The sequence below is a fragment of the Equus przewalskii genome, chromosome 24, assembly GCF_037783145.1.
Source record: "Equus przewalskii isolate Varuska chromosome 24, EquPr2, whole genome shotgun sequence".
Taxonomy (NCBI): domain Eukaryota; kingdom Metazoa; phylum Chordata; class Mammalia; order Perissodactyla; family Equidae; genus Equus; species Equus przewalskii.
Genome location: NC_091854.1, coordinates 5,214,548 through 5,234,032, shown reverse-complemented (window position 1 = coordinate 5,234,032; position 19,485 = coordinate 5,214,548). Strand labels below are relative to the sequence as shown.

Sequence of the window (19,485 nt, the reverse complement as noted above, 5' to 3'; positions counted from 1 at the left end):
TACTTCAGATCTCTGATCTACATGGTGCTTCTAGTTTTTCAACCAGCCCTAGATTTGCCTAATTTTGTTATGCAGCCACATTTCTTTGTATTATTCCTAAGGCTATCATGGGAAAGTTTCAGAACTTTCCTGGAATCAAGTTATCCTTCATTTGATATTCTTCAATCTATCAGAATTTGACAGTCAGTTAATTGTAGGAGTAAGGGATAGGAAGGAGTCCAGGGTGGGTGAGCTGCCCGAGATTGGAAGATGAGGCAGTGTTGTGGATGAGAGTGTCATTCTCTGAGATATGGAACCCTGAGGGAAGGACTCGTTTGAGGTGAAGTTCAGCTGGGGTCCTATGGAGCCTGTGGGGCCTCCAAGATGTCCACATGGAGCCATCCAGAGGGTAGCTGACCATCCAGGTCTGGTGTGCGGGGGTTGGTGGGGTCTGGTTGCACACGTCGTAAGCCATGGTGAAGGGGTGAGCAGAGCCTATGGTGTGCAGACTAAGAGGAGCTGCCTTGGGGCAGTAGTGGGGGGGGGGGAGTGGTAGTAAACACTGTCATGTTGCGGGAGTTCATGCCCGATAGCCTTCATTTTTGGTGAAATGGGAAGAAACCTCATCTATTGTAAGAGAGGGAGAGCTGGAGATTTGCGAGCAGGGAGTGTTTGGAATCAACATGGGAAATAGGCAGTGGAGCTTACTAGGGGTGGGAAGAAGGCTAAGCCCGTGTAGAGCATTCTGTCCAGCTTCCCCCTTCCCTGCTGCCTTTAAAGACAACCGCGCAAGACCTTTTCCTCCTCTTTTTAAGGGTTTTTACTACTAATCACTACAGCAGTGGTTCTTATCTGGAAATTGTATCAGAACGTGAAAGGGTGCGGTTTTTGTGTGTACGGAAGTAGGCTTGCTGATTCCAACGTACTTGCTAAGGAATTCCTGGTGTTACGAGGGAATAACGAACATGGGGAAATGAGAGTAACGGTTGCGTTCCAGGTTGGTAGTTCCAGACTCAGCTGGTGGAACTGGGTCTTTTTGGGCTTGGAATCTTGGTTCACCTTGAATGCCTTTGGATTCACTGGTTATGCATCCCCTCTTGGGGTATTTATCCCCCAGAAAGCAGAGAGTGTCCCTGAGCACCTTGAACTTGCCATTTGATGTGGCAGTGATCAGTTTCTTTGCTTCCCTACTGGCCTGTAAGCATGCCCCCCATTTTGTACTCTGAGTCCCAGCACAGTGCCTGGGACGAGGTGGACACGTGACAGGTGGTGGATCAGCTGTTGGCTGAAGTGGAGGCTGAGTCAGCCTGGCTATGTTGTTTCTGGTGGCTCTGCCTCTGGGCGTCCTCCCGCTGGAGAAGGGCTCTCACAGCTGGTGGTTGAGAGGTGTACTTCAAACCTTTTCAGGTTTTTCTCTACTAAGAAAGCAACTTGACTGAAAGTTTACAGAGACTGTCTTGGGGGGAAAAAGTACAAACATCTTTGTATTCAGGAGGCCTCTGGCAGAGCTTTGGTGTGACAATTCTTGTGAATCAGAATGGGCTAATTATATTGTGAAGTTCCCGTCTAGACACTCTGCTTGTAAATTGCCACAGAAATATTTCCCACTTCTGTTCTGGCTGCTCCTTTCTAGGGCAGTATCCCAGCCTTCTGCCAGCTACCAGCCACGCGTAGAGGTATGTGAGCTAGGCCTAATACTTTTCTACTTTTTCTGTATACTCCTCTACTTAATAATCACCAAACTCACAAAGGCCCTTAATCTATGTCAGTGATGAGCATTGTTTGGTTTTATCCATTTTTATAATTTTCTTGCCTGATTCAATGCTAAACAGGGGCAGTTACTTCCTACCAGAAGCCTTGGTTTTCTGGGGAAATTTGTAAAAAATCCCTAGATTAGTCCTTGGTTTGGCATGACTGATGAGGCAAGCAGCTGCTTAATAAGAAGCAAAGCTGGAAGTAGAATAATTTAATTAGCTTCTGTCTGCTGAGCCTTTAATGGAAGCCACAACTTGCCTATATGGAACTTTTTAGTTTTAAAGGGAACGTTTTTGCAAAGTGAGACTCTCAATGGATACCCCAAAGACCGAGTTAACTGAAACTAAGTCAATTGAAAATAGAAAATATCCAGTATAACAAAGATTTGATAAGAACTAGCTTTTTTAAGAATGGGGAATCTCTTAATGGTGAATTGTTCTAGTACTTTTTTAATGTATTGGTTAAATTAATTCACGAAATGCATAATGTTTCATGATACCTACTATGTTTTATAGCATAACTTTTAGCAAACATTCATGAAATAAATGCTTATTATATATGTTGAATTTTTTTCTTTTTTTGAGGAAGATTAGCCCTGAGCTAACATCTGCTGCCAATCCTCCTCTTTTTGCTGAGGAAGACTGGCCCTGAGCTAACATCTGTGCCCATCTTCCTCTATTTTATATGTGGAACGCCTTCCACAGCATGGCTTGCCAAGCAGTGGGTAGGTCTGCACCCTGGCTCAAAACCGGTGAACCCTGGGCTACCGAAGCAGAACGTGTGACCTTAACCACTGCGCCACCAGGCCGGCCCCTGTATGTTGAATTTTAGCAAAAGTAAATGAGTAGCCCATGCCCAGAAGCCCTCCAGGACCAGCAGGGAACATACAGGCTTTTCTTCAGGCCAGACCACCCCCACATTTAAGATTAGACTCTCCGCTCTCTTTTGGTTGCTGGTTTCATTTTCTTCATTTACCTGCCTACCCGGCCTCCAGATCCCTATTTGCTTTAATCTTAGAAAAACATTTTCCCCTTTACATGTCACTTAGCAAATTGTAATGATGTTTAATTTATGTTCAAAACTTACTTTTGTGTATTATTTGGTTAATATTAAACCTAGGCTAAAAGACCACAAATTAAATTTTTTAATACCCAATAAACACATGTTGAATTAAAAAAAAAGTAAATGAGCAATAAAGTTAATGGAATCTTACAGAGAAGAATTGTAATATCAGTATTTTTTCTGAGCGCACATACCAGAACCAAAGAATGAGGAAAGAATTCATTACGGACACATGAATTTTGTCCGAAGGGGCCCTGTGGGAGATTGATTCCTATTATGCTATCCTGGTTGGAAGGGAATCAAGTGGGGTTATTGCTCGTACAGTCAACGACTTGGCTTTTCTCTAGTGAATTGGCTTCAGTAGGTGATTTTATTTCTTCACATTAGGCAGCTGGAAATATGTATTGATTCATTTCCTTTTCATTTGAGGGTCAGCTTTAGCAAGGATGGAGCCATAGAGATGCTGTATTTGCTGGATATGAGCAAATGCTTTAGTGTCTTTTTTTGGTTTGAATGTTCCTAAGATTTTTAGAGCCAAGTAAAGTTCAGCTCAATAAGATAGAAAACTTACTTTCAATGTGTATATATGTATATAACTATTCTTTGTGCTAATTCTATCCTTAAAACCTGAAGATCTTTTATAAAAATCTTATATTTTAGAGATAAAAAGCCGTGGAGAATTTTTGGTCTCAGCATGTGTGTGATTGCAGAATATTTTTTTAAAGTTGAATACTAATTTAGCAATGGTGATATGATTCTTTTCCAAGACAGTATTGTTCTTCATAAGATTTCAATTTTGTTTTAAATGTTGTTTGTCCCATTGTACAATTAATTTTTAATTACATAATTATTTTTTGTTTTGCTGTAATGTTTATTATAGCAAATAATGTTTGCTGTAATGTTAGTTTTATTATGACTTTTGCCTTAGTTGTTTCCTAAAGATTATCTAACCAACTCTCATTTTATAGATGAGAAAATTGAGGCACAGAGATGTCAGGTGATTTGTCCTAAGTTTAATTAAAAATAGTATTACTAAAGGAAAACCTTCAGTTATAGTACTTGAAATTTCCTCTTAATATTAAACTCTAAGACTTAGATTTTGAGTATCACTATGTTAAATTTGTCTCCTGAAATTTATAATATTGAGATCTTTAATAGATTTTTCCCTCTTTTATTTTAAATACAAATATAAGATACACAACAAATAGCTGGTAAAGTCTTAAAATTCTCGTAGTTTCTTTGTATTTATAGATTTGTGCTAAATTAAAATAAATTACTAAAACTACAACTACATGCTCTTTTAAAATTAAAGAAAATTTAATTTAGGTTTATCGTGAGCAATTTAAAGTAATTGATAGTCATCCTTTCTGTTAACAGGTGAAGAAATATGGATACCAACACCAAACTGGTCATCAGCATGACTTTCACGAGCTTTTTCACCTTTCAGCTTCTTTTCCACTTTATAAGTTATTGGTTTTCAGCACATGTTTCTTCAGGTTTTAATAGTCTCAGCTCCGGAAAGAAGATTGAATGGAACTCAAGGTAAAGTATATGAAAATGTAATTGATTAAAAAGAAAGCTAGTTTTATGAAATAAAGTTATTTAGAATGTTTCCAATTCTTTCATTTAGGATCTAACAAAGTCTAAGGTCAAATTTTTTATTTGACCTTAGGAATAAAAGGAAAGACAAGTAGATAGATCTCATACAGGAAAATTTTAAAAATTCTTATATTGAAAGATGTTGGGAAAAATTTACTTAACTTTCTGGGGAAGTATAGGAAGCTTAAGTAGACTCTGGCTGACTGGGGAATAGTAGTGTTTGCATTCTTCTCTGAAATATTCGTGATAACAAGCACATGTTCTTTGGAAGTGATAATGAAGTAAACATTAGTTGGGGCTGTGAGTGGCCTATATATAGTATTGGCCGGCTTAGCCAGAGACAGAGGGCAGTTAAATGCTACACACCAAAGAACCTGGTGTATGGTTAGCACATCTGTGTCTTTTTATTTTATTTCTTTATTTATTTTATTGCAGTAACATTGGTTTATAACATCATATAAATTTCAGGTGTACATCAGTATATATTTCGATCTCTGTGTAGATTACATCATGTTCAACAGCCAAAGACTAGTTACAATCCGTCACCGCACACATGTGCCTTATCACCTCTTTTGCCCTTCTCTCTCCTTGCTTCCCCTCTGGTAACCACCAATCCAATCTCTGTTTCTACGTGTTTGTTTGTCGTTTTTATATTCTGCTTATGAGTGAGATCATATGGTGTTTGACTTTCTCCCTCTGACTTATTTCACTTAGCATAATACCCTCAAGGTCCCTCCATGTTGTCACTAATGGCCAGATTTCATCATTTCTTATGACTGAGTAATATTCTTTTGTGTCTATATACCACATCTCTTTATCCATTCACCCCTTGATGGGCACCTAGGTTGCTTCCAAGTCTTGGCTATTGTGAATAATGCTGCAGTGAACTTAGGGGTGCATGTATCTTTATGCCTTCGTGTTTCATGTTCTTTGGATAAATACCCAGCAGAGTAGCTGGATCATATGGTAGATCTAGTCTTAATTTTTTGAGGAATCTCCATACTGTTTCCCATAGTGGCTGCACCAGTTTGCACTCTGACCATCAGCGTATGAGAGTTCCCTTCTCTCCACATTCTCTCTGATGCTTATTGTTTCCCATCTTCTTAATTCCAGCCATTCTGATGGGAGTGAGGTGATAGCTTATTGTAGTTTTGATTTGCATGTCCCTGATAGTTAATGATGTTGAACATCTTTTCATGTGCCTGTTGACCATCTGTATATCTTCTTTGGAGAAATGTCTGTTGAGATCTTTTGCCTATTTTAAAAGTGGGTGGTTAGTTTTTGTTGTTGTTGAGATGTATGAGTTCTTTGCATATTTTGGATATTAACCCCTTATCAGATATATGGTTTACAAATATCTTCTCCCAATTGTTAGGTTGTCTTTTCATTTTGTTGATGATTTCCTTTGCTGTGGAGAAGCTTTTTAGTTTGATGTAGTCCCATTTGTTTATTTTTTCTGTTGTTTCTCTTGCCCAGTAAGACATGGTACTTGAAAATATGCTGCTAAGACTGATGTCGAAGAGTGTACTGCCTATGTTTTCTTCTAGAGTTTAGTGGTTCCAGGTCTTACATTCAAGTCTTTAATCCATTTTGAATTAATTTTTGTGTATGGTGTAAGGTAGTGGTCTACTTTCATTCTTTTACATGTGGCTGTCCAGTTTTCCCAGCACCATTTGTTGAAGAGACTTTCCTGTCTCCATTGTATGTTTGTGGCTCCCTTGTCAAAAATTAGCTGTCCGTAGATGTGAGGGTTTATTTCTGGGCTCTCGATTCTGCTCCATTGATTTGTGCGTCTGTTTTTGTGTCAGTACCATGCTGTTTGGTAACTATAGTATATTTATACTATAGTATAAATTTATACTATATACATTTATACTACTATAGTATATAGTATATACTATAGTAGTATATTTTGAAATCAGTGAGTGTGATACCACCAGCTCTGTTCTTTTTTCTCAAGATTCCTTTGGCTATTTGGGGTCTTTTATTGTTCCATATAAATTTTAGGATTCTTCTGTTTCTGTGAAAAATGTCATTGGAACTTTGATAGGGATTGCATTGAATCTGTAGATTGCTTTAGGCATTATGGACATTTTAATTATGTTAATTTTTCCAATCCAAGAGCACAGAATATCTTTCCTTTTCTTTGTGTCTTCTTCAACTTCTTTCAACAATGTTTTATAGTTTTCGGTTTACAGATCTTTCACCTCTTTGGTCAAGTTTATTTCTAGATATTTTATTCTTTTTCTTGCACTTGTACATGGGATTGTATTCTTAATTTATCTTTCTGCTATTTCGTTATTAATGTATAGAAATGCAACCGATTTTTGTACATTGATTTTGTATCCTGCAACTTTACCGTATTCATTTATTTTTTCTAAAAGATTTTTAGTGGATTCTTTAGGGTTTTCTATATAAGCAATCATGTCATCTGCAAATAGTGACTGTTGTACTTCTTCTTTTCCAATTTAGATCTCCTTTATTTCTTTTTCTTGCCTGATTGCTCTGGCTAGGACTTCCAATACTATGTTAAGTAAGAGTGGTGAAAGTGGGCATCCTTGTCTGGTTCCCGTTCTTAGCAGGATAGTTTCAGTTTTTCCCCATTGAGAATGATATTAGCTATGGGCTTGTCATATATGGCCTGTATTATGTTGAGGTACTTTCCTTCTATACCTATTTTATTCAGAGTTCTTTTTATCATAAATGGATGCTGGATCTTGTCAAATGCTTTCCCTGCATCTATTGAGATGATCATGTGATTTTTATTCTTCATTTTGTTAATGTGGTGTCTCATGTTGATTGATTTGCAGATGTTGAACCATCCTTGCATCCCTGGAATAAATCCCACTTGATCATGACATATGATCTTTTTAATGTATTGTTGTATTCAATTTGCTAGTATTTTGTTGAGGAATTTTGCATCGATGTTCATCAGTGATATTGGCCTGTAATTTTCTATTTTTGTGTTGTCTTTGTCTGGTTTTGGTATCAGGTTAATGTTGGCTTCATAGAATGAGTTATGAAGTTTGCCCTCCTCTTCCAATTTCTTGGAAGAGTTTGAGAAGGATAGGTATTAACTGTGTCTCTCTTTTAATGAACTTTTCATTATAATTCAGAGCCCTCCAGAATCTATTGTTTTGTTATATAATTCTAAGGTAAAAATTGCTTTTTAGATTTTTTAAACAAAAGATAAATGGAAAATGAATAAGACATCTCAGGATATAGAAATCTGCTGGAGTTTTAATTAGTTGGTTTGCAGAGTTTTTTGGTGTGTAACTCATTAATCTCTCAGAAGGTTTCAAACTCACAGTAACTCTGATGACTACTTCACTTGGTTTAGAGCATTTCACGTGCCCAAATAGCTCTGTGCATTTGCGAACCTCAGTGAATTGGAGCAGCTATGGGAATACTTTTTGTTGTTATTAGCTTGAAGTTAATGCTAACTATAAAATGAATTCAGCAGGTCTCTAAAATTGCTATAATTATTTTTTATTGAAATTTTCTTTTAGAATTAAAGGACTTCTGCCAAAGTCTAAGTATTTATTTGAGAATGGTCATATTTGATCTGAAATGCCCTATGTTTGAGTCAGATTGTTTTGCAGGCATCCACTTTTATAACTCAGACTGTGAATAAGATTTTAGTTGTTTTCTTCTGCACCTTACACTGATTTGTCTGGTTCATACGTGCTACAGCTCTTTTTACCCCGAAAGTGAGAATTATTTCTCCGTGTATTTTTTAAAAATAAGAGGTATAGTTGTCTTAAGAAGAGCACAAAGATATTGTTCAAATGTGGGATATAAAAGATACTAACCGTTATTTTGTAAAACCCTTTCTAACATGAAGATGGATAGAAGAGAGAAGGGAGAGACCAGAGGGTCTCTTCATTTTCTGTGACTGAATCTTGAACTATTTTCTTTTCCTTTTCACCCTGTTAGGGTAGGTAAAGACATTTGAATCTTGGAGAGCTGCAAGCCAAAGAAAGATAGAAGCATAGGTGACAATGAAATGAAATGATAAAATTGAAAAATACTTTGCATTATTCAGTCTGTCACTGCCATTCTACGACGCATGGAACCACCATTTGGGAAACTGAGTTCCCATTTGAATAAGGAGTCTGGGATTATATAAAATGTATTACACTATTCAAATGGTGTTCTCTCTTTTTCTCTCTCTCTCTTGAATTTACTCCTGTTTCCCACTCCACCTTGGTTTACGTGGGACTTAAATTGTGAGGTGGAGAGTGCAAAGAAGGAAAAAAATTGGCTGCTTTTAGAGAAAGTACGCATATATGTCTTGAAATCAGATGTCCAGTCCTGAAACATATCATTACAACACGCAGAATTTTTCATAGTAATCAGGAAAGAGTTTCTGAAGAATGAGTGGTCTAAGCTATCTAGTAGAAAAAGGACAGGAGGGATAAAAACTCACCACAGAATTTTTACCTGAGAGATAAGAGTTTAGTTAATTATAAGTGAGAAATTGCTGTACTTAACTGTTGCTTTTTCTGAAAACACTCATACTTATAGATACCATTTATATTGCATAAGTAAAAAAATGTTCTTGTATCCATTTGTTTTCCTATGATATAGAAAGTCCTACTGTGTTGAAATACTCCTGCTTTTTAAATCTACTTCTCTAAAATTGAACTCTGTCTGAGCTGTATAATTTCTATTGGTAATACTCATGCTACTTGTGAATGATTGTCAGTAACTTTAAATTGCTATTCTAAAATGGTGATTATTTCCTAAAAAAAAAAGCTACCTTTTTATAAGCATAGACATTTCTTTTTAACCCTCTTTGAAAAAAGATTTGAAATATTTTATCTTGGGAACATCTTGATTTTTTTTTTTTTTTAGATACTAAGGAATCAACATTTTGCTTTGCCAGGAATCTGATTTTAAAGAATGAAATGTGAAATTTTTAATAACAGAAGTTTCTGACTGTGTAGACTTTTAATATAGAACAGTATGAAGGCACGGGGTGTTTGCTTCTCCTGTTCATTATAGTGGGAGCTATTTGATACAAGTAAGATTTAACTTTCGTTCATGAATTATATGCTGTTGCCATCAGCTGAGGGCTTATAATTTTTCCCACTTACCATATAACATCTCAACAGAGAAGGAAATTTGAGGCCTGAGTATCAGGAATAAAAAATTAGATTTTTTCCAAGAGGAAACTTTTTGATGTAAGATTACTAAACACTAAAACAGCTTAGTGAGAGGTTATATTTTTTCCTTTCCATAGTTTTTGAATAGCAACAGAAAGCTAGTCATATGGTTATTTAGATCGAGTGTTTTATTTGACATCCAGGAACTTACATTTTTATCCTGCTGTGTTTAAATGAAATACAGGTGGCCTTGGCATGAAAATTCCAGACTTATAAACCAGATAAATTGGATTAATTATTCACACTTGAAAATGATCCTTTGGTATTATGAAGTGTTCTTTGTCAGTGCCTTTAGATTAGTGAGAATCTTTGAGCATTTAAAATATGATTTGATTTAACATGATATATCTATTTAGGACCACATCATCTGTTAAATCCAGTATATTGATTTTTCAATAAGATCTTTTACAAGAAATCTTTTTGTAGATTTAAAAGATTGTAAATCTTTTACAATAAGATTTTCTAATATCAGGCTTCATATTGGTTGATGTATTTCACTAACTTTCAAAGATGTGGGGTCATATTGTAGTGAGAAATTCTTTGCACCCTGTTAATTTCTAAAGAGAAAATTTTGCTATACCTTTCATCCTTTATTCTAATGAAGAGAAAAGAAACTTCATTACTTGTAAACTTTTTAATTGTGTAAATAAATATACAGTATCCTGTATACAGTTCTTTAAGTAACATATAGAGCTTGGATATTGGTTGAATCATTAAATTATTTGCAAAATATGTTCCTAGAAACTGAAGATTTTCATCTAAACTTTATTTCTTCTCTGAAAGAAAATTCGATCTGGATCTTGTGAACATTTTGCTTTCACTTGGGTGTTTCTTTTAAAAATAGGTTTTATGTACAAATTCATGGTCCTGAGTTTTTCTGTTTAGAAGTGCTTTCATAATAATGATAGAGACTAATAATAGCTGCCCTACCTTTCTCACAGATTTGTTACAAGAAGCAAGTGCAATAATGCATGTGAATGTGCATTTAAAACTGAAATCTCCAAAGTAATAAATATTTATTTTGTGATTCATTTGAATTCTGTTTCAAGGATGTGGAGTTGCTTAAGGCCAGTAAGTCATTCCTAACTGGAGAAGGAGACTAATCCCGCAGTGATGCTGTTGCAAGTGGAGCTTCAATCTGGGTGCAGGGCTTACCACTTGCCATCCGTCTGTACAAACGTCTATCAGCTGCATCATCAGATGTGCTTCTGCTTTAGAACTTTTAACCAATAAGTGACTCACCCGTTTTCTAGCAGGAAATTGTAGACCTGGGTGTCCTTCTTGTTATTAATTGCAAAGTCAAGTGTGGCCCTTGCATTTCTAAATGGCAATCTTAGGTACTCCATTCTTGTATTTAAATGCTTCCAGATTTAACTTCTTCAGAAGGTTAAATGTCTTGTCAGAATTAAAGTTTATTGCAAAGAATCTAAAATCTGTGTGTATTTTCTTTCATTTCAGGGTAGTATCTACATGCCATTCTTTGGTGGTTGGGATTTTTGGCCTGTACATTTTCTTGTTTGATGAGGCCACTATCGCTGATCCACTTTGGTAAGCTGTTTCTTTCCAATGTCATCAATTTGATTTATGTTTTGATATTAATTATTAATGAGAACATCTCTTTAAAAGCTAAAACATATTGATGGTATATGGTTTATTAAAATGCTTATGTTCAGACTTATTTCAGCAAGGTGCATTAAGATGATTTATTTTCATTTGAATACAAATAATGAGGGCCATTTTACCTTAGTATTGCAGTTATTATCCAAAACAGAGAGAATATGATGATGATGTAAACATTTATACCATGTTAACAAAGAAAACCAAGTTATTATAACCACTGTTCAGAGCAAAAGTGAGTTATTACTGAGATAGGAGTCAACTTGGATAATATCTACTTAAGACTTAGTCTTCAAATTTATGTTTGACCCATCATTCCATATCAAAGATATGAAAATGAGAATAATAGGTGTCCATGTGAGAGGAATTTAGTACCACATGACAAGATTTGAAGCACTAATAATAACTGTGTTCAGCAATAATATGGTAATTTGTAAAAGGGTTCTTTTTGAAACATTTAAATGACAGAAATTTTGCAAACTATATTTCCTGGAATTATGTGAAAAGGCTTAGTTCAGCTTAGTTTGAGAGATGAGGTCTGTTTTGAGAAAGCACTACACAGCAATGTGGTAGACATGGGCTCTGGGGGATGTGAGGCCATTTAACCGGGCCTTTTAACCATCTGTTTAACTGCAACGATGTTGTGTTTTGTTCATAAATACGGAATTATGCCCATCAGAATTATCTAGTATTGATAAATTTTCATTGGGAAGATATTTTTCAGAGAGAATCAATTTAGTGAATTTAATTCCTTGACCAAGTTTCTATGTAATCTACCTAAACAATTTCTAGTGTTTTCTTTTCTTTTTAATTTTAATTTTACTAACATGATTGTCAACAGAACCTCTTCTTCTGGGAAGTAAATTTCATAGCAAAGATATGATTCATTGATGAATTTTTATCCATGTCAAACTTTTACCTACTATAATTTTTGATATTTTTGTATTTTCTTTTATGCCATAATTTATTCCAGGTCCAACTCTCCTGGGTCATATTTGCAGATCAAAACTTATAAAGAAGGCATGACTTCTGCTGAATCTTTCCAGTTTAGCTGTTATCAGTTTTATTTTGTGTTTGTTTTATCAGTAGTTCACATTATAAATCAGATAAAGGACTGTTAATTTATATTTGTTTCTTGGAGCAAAGAGCACTAGTCAGCAGAAGAGTATGGGTGAAAACAGGGTGAAACTATCCTGTTCCCACCATTTCCTAATTGTGTGATGAGAGGCAAATCCCTCTAGTCCTCAGTAAAGTGATGAGGATGATAGTATGTGACCTTGAATTCAGAGGTGGGCTAGATGATTTCCTGAGGTGTTTTAATCTCTCATTCACAATAAGTAATCAAAAAAAAAATCAGCATCTAGAATTCCATTTGAATTCTATTGCAAACAAATCGTAAGAGAATACATTTATAAAAAGTTGTCTTTTGGTAAAATTGTTTTCATAAAACTTTTACCTAATATAGGAAAGTAGGATTACTTGTGCAATTAGAATTATTATCATAGCTAACACAGTACCTTGTGCAAATGACAATTTGCCATTTGAGAATCTACAGAAAGCATTTTCATTTATTTAAATCTCACTAGAAAAAAAAGTAGCTGTCATTTAAACCTGTGTGCTGAAAAAAGGAACTTTGTTTTTTGTTTAAAATATTTATAGGGGTGATCCATCGCTTGTGAAAGTGAATATTGCTATTGCTTCAGGCTACCTCATTTCTGGTATGTGATATGTTGTTCACTGTCTGTTTCTTTTTCAACTACTCATGGAATTATGCAAGGAATACATAGTCTTTGCTTTTGGTTTATTTATTTGAGAAGTAGCTGTTAGGACCCATACGAAGGAAGAAATATCTGCTGTAATGGTAGAACCTTCTGAAACGTTTTTCCTGTTGGCTCTCTGGTTCTCGTTGAAGGTCAGAGCTGTAGAGTGGAGCCTCAGGCTTGAACATTTTTTTTGTGAGTGATGGTCCCTTTTTGTCCCAAAGAATCTCTCAGGTGGAATTACTGGGAAGCTAATGAACTTTAAATGTGTTCCCAGGGTCATAGTTTTGTATTGTTTTGGTAAAATTTGCAAAAGTAAGTTGTTTTAGCCATAATCACTTAAGATCATGGACTCTTCCTATCTGCATTTCCCTCTGGCATATTTCCCCTCATGGGGGATGAAGTTGAGATGGCCTTTTATACAAGGATACAAAGGGGAAGTTAAGTTGAGAATATGCCGTTTTAACTGCTTTTTGAAAAGACATTTTGGACTGTCTCAATAAAATGAGAGAAATAACAGATCCTTGATTTGGACATTTATAGAGGGAACCCTATTTTGTAATTTTCAAATTTAATAAATAGCTGAAAGAAAATCCAAATCAAAATAATGGAATAAGAAACAAAAGTGATAAAGATGAGTGATGGGTTCAATAGAAAATTTTCTCCCATCAGTAAGTGGACTGTAAAAAGAAATTAGATTATACCAAAACACAGTGATTCATTAAGAGGAAGAGATAAATTTTGAATAAAATTAATGAATAGGCTATTGGATTATTTGGTCCAATTAAAGAAAGAGAGAATCATGTGAACACCATGGAAAAAGATTTGTGCGTTTGGCACAAAATGCTGTCATTAACAAGGATAACACAAAATTTACAATATACCTCATGCATTGGTTAATGAGTATTGTCAATTCGGAGAGTAGTCACTACCCAGGAAATCTTGTGTGACAGAAACTTAAAGGTTTCCTCAGATTAGATCACAATACAAAACATTTAAAAACAAGAGATATGAACTGAAACAAGCTTTTCTAAATCAAGCTGAACTAAAAATGAATTATTTTTATTGTCTCTGTAGAAAATATTACAAGATCATTTTCATGTAAATTGGTGACCAAAGAGTTCACAGCCAAAATATGTAGGGAAGATGTGGGCAGAGAGGTGTAGCAGGCAGTTAATGACTAATGTTTTCTTTTCTTGATTTTCATATTTGTGGTATTTATTTTCTCTTTAGAATTTGTAATTTGATGGTTTCTTTTCTCTTTATAAATATTCATATCTAATTTTGTATTAGTAATTTTTATTTTCTTAAAAGAAGGTCACCATATTATATAAGCTCTGACCCCACAAAACCTGAATCCTCCCAGGTCTCCATCCGTGATAGTGATTGGTTTCCGTGTCTAAATTTCATGTTTAACTATTTGGTAAAGAAAATAGCTGTTAACGTTTTGAGAAGTTTCTGTTTTATTAGAGGAAGCTAATTATTTTCCAAATCATGGTGTTTAGATTCAGGATCTTTTAAGAAAATTGATGCCTTGACCCCTTTATTTGTATATCTTTTTTATGGTCATAGTTCTTGGTGGTTTTGCTATTTTGAATTAATATTTAATTGCATCCTTTGTTAATTTTTAAATAATTTTTGTTAAATTTGTATTATAAGTGAGTTGGTCATGTTGTAGCTTTTCTGCCACCATCTTATCTGTTTGAATTATTGTAATGATGAAAATCAGTAATTTTAGCTTATTTTAAAATTATTTTTGTTCAATAATATTTCCATTTTATTTAACCCTGGAAACAAGTTGTTCATTTATACTTTCAACAAATATATCACATACCTATATACCAGGCTCTGTGCTAGACACCCACACTTGGTCATCATCCGGGAGGAGTCACAGTAGAGTGGGGCAGACAGTTATATGGAAGCAGATACCTTACGATAAAGTGGGTGATTGGACTGCTGAGGTATGAACAAAGTTCTGTGGGCTCGAGTGGACTGTGATGAGTTGTCAGGAGAAGGAGTTAAAAACACTTGAAAAACAACGCAGCTTTCTTCCTATAGAATATCTTACCTTATTTTTCCTTCTTACAGATTTGTTGATTCTCATTTTGTATTGGAAAGTGATTGGTGACAAATATTTTGTAATTCACCATTGTGCAGCGCTGTATGCATACTTCTTTATACTGGTGAGTGCCAGGATTTACAATAGCCTAACAAGCAGACAAGAATGGGAATAGTGACTTAAGTGTGAACATAAATCTAAACCTACAATTCTTAGTTTATAAAGGCCAACTCTAGTTGCATTCAGGGATCACTCTGGTGATATCTTCTTTATTAAGAAAAGTAATAACTTTACTTGTGTGCCTGTATTAGTGTGTCTGTCTGGCTTTGTAAACTTTGAGAAAGGCAGGTTGACCCCAATTTCTTGAATTTTCACTTAAAACCTTTAGGATCGTGTAGTATTGTTATTTGTGTCTTTCTAGATGCATTTATGATTTAACAGCCAGCGGTAGGTATAGATTCCTGTATAACCAGCTAAAATCTTTCTTTTCTGTTCAGTTGCATGTGTAATTACATGTACATGCATAATTACATTTAAGTAGGCTGGAGCAGTGAGAGAGTCTTGCTCTGAGACTTCATCAGAATTCCAAGACTCAGCTGATAGAGGATACAGCAAATCTCAGGCAGTAGTGCATATTAAATTTTATATCTAAAATTATTTCTCTACATTATACATCTGTAAATTAGCAACTTTATGTCCTTTGCATATTTGTTAGGTTTCTCCACAATCAGTTATTTTTCAACTTAGATATACCAACAAGCCCAAGATAGATATTTGGAAATAATAGATATATGTAAACTAGAATAGTATACTAGAATAGTATAAATTTTATATGTAAATATTTTCTCTGTATTAAAACTTAAATGTAACCACTGGTTTTTTTTTTCTTATTTGGTATTACTAAAATCCTTGTATTACTGGACATTTGTGAGTATTTTTTGCAGGGCTGTTAAAAATTCATACAAATGTGTATTAATAATATTTTCCTATTTTTCTTTATATTGACCCACACAAAGATAGCTGGTGAATAAGAGGTCAATTTGGCATTATTTCTGCAAGAGTTAGATATATTAATGCATCTCTCTATATCCCTCATTTGAAGTCATAAATATAAATAATTAATACAAATGTTTTAAAAATTTGTGCTGGTTTTAATGTTATAAATAAGTGCTTATGTGTCCCAAAAGGTATCCATAATCACTTAATTTTTCTGAAGCAATAGGCTATTTTTACTGGCATACCTACTGTTTATTTCTGTCCTCTTTTGTAGATTTTAGTAGATTATAGGTAGTTATAAAATATAGACTTCTACCTTTTACAGATCTTGGATATTTGGTATACAAGCACTTTGTTTCCTAAACACTTTCGCTAAGAAGATGTGGAAACTCACTCACAAAATACTGGTTAACTCTGGGGAGAATGCATGTGGGTACTCATGTGAGTTGAATATCATGCTGCAATGTAGAACTGTGTTCTCTGAACATGAGTCAGAATCACTGTGCTGTGAATAGAATATAGGCTGATGAAAGATAGCGGGTCGCTTACATGCATTTGTAAATGTGAATACTGTGAGCTGCTCTCTTGGCCACTGAAATCTCAGGCTTGGCAAGTGGCTGGCTGTGCATGGGTTGGCAAGTTGAAAATTTAATTATGTGGGATGAATACTATTTTTTCTTTGGACTTTTATGCCTTTTAAAAAAATCAATAAAGTGCATTGTGGATTTTTTAAAAAGAAATTAACTCTTGTTTTATTTAGTAAAGTTGATAAGAAAATCAGTTGCAATTTTTCCAAAGATGGTTGCTTTTTTGATATGTCTTCCTATGTTCTGTTGTATGAAATAAAGGAATGATATGAAATAAATTTATCTTTAATTAGTGAATCTATTCATAAGGAAACAAAATAGAAAAAAATTGTATGAAATAATAAATGTTTATAGTTGTAGACGTTCTATGTCATTTACAGATCTTACATTTACTGTTTGTATGAGACTTTTTTTTCCATGCAGTGAATTCCCAGGTCACTTTGTGCATTTTAAGTAAGGATAACAAAATAATAATAATAACAACTCATTATTATCATGCTGTATAAATTTTCATGAAATTCTTATGAGTTTTATAAGAACTGGTATTTGGAAAGCTCTTTGGCTTAATAGTTATGCAACCATTTAAGCTGTTTGTAGTAAGCTTTTTTCTTAAAATATTGTCTAACTGGAACAAAATAAAACTTAAAGTGAAGAAAAGACGTGAGTTACCTGTAGGTTTTAAATGTATACCTACTGAATAGTTGAAAAGTAAGATTCTTTTGAATTTAGGGTATTATAGGTCATATATAGGTTATATAATGTCTTGATCCACTATTGTTTTACCTCTCCCTAATATCTTTACTGGAATTTAAAAATTCTCCGGTGGAGTAATCTAGGACTTAGAAGTTCTGTCTTCTGTCTGTGTAGGAGGGTAAGAATCCTGCAGTTTTTTTTCCTGATATTCAGCTTTCACCCCTTCGGCAACAGGATACTAATTATCGTACTAATTATGACAGGCTAATTTCTTACCATAAAGGAAGTGAACACATTCGTGCTTTAATGTCCTATTTTTAAGGGTAAACCCCCATGTTTTGTATTCCCTTTCTGACTTCTTGGGTGACCTTAGTTTTCTTCTGTGTTCCCTGTGAATCAGCTCTTCTCCCCAGTCAAACCACTCCTTTAGAGAGTGAGTTCCAGTACATTTGGAAGAGTAGATACATCCTTTCCCAGCTCCTCTGCGTTATTACACTGCCTTAGAATCTACTCATTAAACCATTCTGCTGCAGTTTAGGGAGAAAATTCCTTTCAGATGCCTCTCGTTGCCTTTATCTCAGGGTATTAAGTGCAGTGTGCCTCCTCGAGGATGAGAATTTCCGTTTTTTTGTTTAATGTTTTACCCCAGTATCTACATTTTAAAAACATTTACAAGCAAATTTGTATGAAGTGGTATTGGAGGGAAAGATTTGTTGTTATGTCAGATACAGTAAAGTTGTAATTTATACCAGGAGATAAGAATTAGAAAACTATTTGTCTTCTGTGTTTCATCTAAGAAAAATTTCCACAGTACCAGGAAACAAAGGCCATGACTCACTAACATTTTATCATTAACACTGTTAAAAAAGAGAAGCTCCTGTTTTAAAATGATTTTAATAGTGTTGCCTATTCTCACCTAAATAATGTATTTCCTCCTTTTCTCCCATTAAGATAGACTTAAAGAAAAATGTTAGATAACTATAGTAGCTGTTGTAGCAACATTTCAAAAGATAAAATGTCAAGAATTAACACTTCTGTTGACTAGGTAGGTATTAAAAATAGCCACCTAATATAGTGTACTATAGCATGATTCAATAGTAAGGTCTGTGTGATTTCTATTCCCCAGTAAATTTACGTACAATGAAACATGTTAAATATTTACATCAAAGAAAAATATTCTAAAAATTTGAATAACATGTTAAATAGTTTTTTTTCCTACTGAAATAAAAGATTGTCAGTTTTCTTATACAGTAATGAGTAATAGGCTGTCAGAAATGTCTTGGAAATTGTTTTGTTAGTATTTCTATAGCTCTGTTATATAAATCTATAAAAAAGCACAATCATACAGTTAGTTTATAACTCTTACTACTAATTGAGGGATTAGCCATGGTAAAAATGTTAAGTGGTCACTTTAAAAAAATATATGTGTCTGTATAAAGAGATATATATATGTATATGTATGCTTTTAGTTTTGACATTTGTTTTACTATTTCATTTTTGATACAGAATACCTGATGAGACCATTCCCCATGTTTCACGAACCTAACAAAGCTCCCCTAAGGCCTTCTACTCGGGGGGTTTTGGTTCAGGGGGAGTTCAAGACTAGTTCCTCCTCCTTTGTCCTGTGCTTACTGCTTCATGCTCTTTTGTGGGCAAAGGGCATCCTCTCAGATTCGCGTAGTGAGATGATTTTAGTAGAGGTGTCTCCCTTTCTTTCTCTAAGCTGGCTTGATTTTTGAAACCTATTTTCCTTTCAATACCAGGAAAGAAAACAGTTTATAAATTGGACTTGGTGTATGACGATAAAATAGATGTTAGCCTAGAGAACTGCCGTGTCTACCCTAGTCAATATTTTGTTCTTAGTTTGACTTTTAAAAAAGTGATCTTATTGGGGCTGGCCCCGTGGCCGAGTGGTTAAGTTCGCGCACTCCGCAGCAGGCGGCCCAGTGTTTCGTTGGTTCGAATCCTGGGCGCGGACATGGCACTGCTCATCGGACCACGCTGAGGCGGCGTCCCACATGCCACAACTAGAAGAATACACAACTATGTACCGGGGGGCTTTGGGGAGAAAAAGGAAAAAATAAAATCTTAAAAAAAAAAAAAAAAAAAAAAAAAGTGATCTTATTGTATGATTCTCCTTATATGAGGTACTTACTGTCGACGAAAATAATCCATAACCAATCTATAAATGAAAATTTGGATGAGTTTAT

The 19,485-nt window shown here is 34.7% G+C and overlaps 1 protein-coding gene across 13 annotated transcripts in view; it reads left to right on the top strand.

The window, feature by feature from the left end:
- The window catches only part of TLCD4 (TLC domain containing 4), a 102,221-nt gene that overhangs the window by 48,331 nt on the left and 34,405 nt on the right, over positions 1-19,485 (top strand). For 12 of the 13 annotated variants that reach the window (XM_070592582.1, XM_070592580.1, XM_070592585.1 and 9 more), the window contains 4 exons: positions 4,174-4,338; positions 11,022-11,111; positions 12,840-12,898; positions 15,029-15,123. In XM_070592582.1, the coding sequence (XP_070448683.1) occupies positions 4,184-4,338; positions 11,022-11,111; positions 12,840-12,898; positions 15,029-15,123 (399 nt within the window). In that variant the 5' untranslated portion in view covers positions 4,174-4,183. Of the gene's footprint in view, positions 1-1,471; positions 1,656-4,173; positions 4,339-11,021; positions 11,112-12,839; positions 12,899-15,028; positions 15,124-19,485 lie in introns of those variants that run through there. The other variant, XM_070592578.1, reaches the window with a different exon arrangement.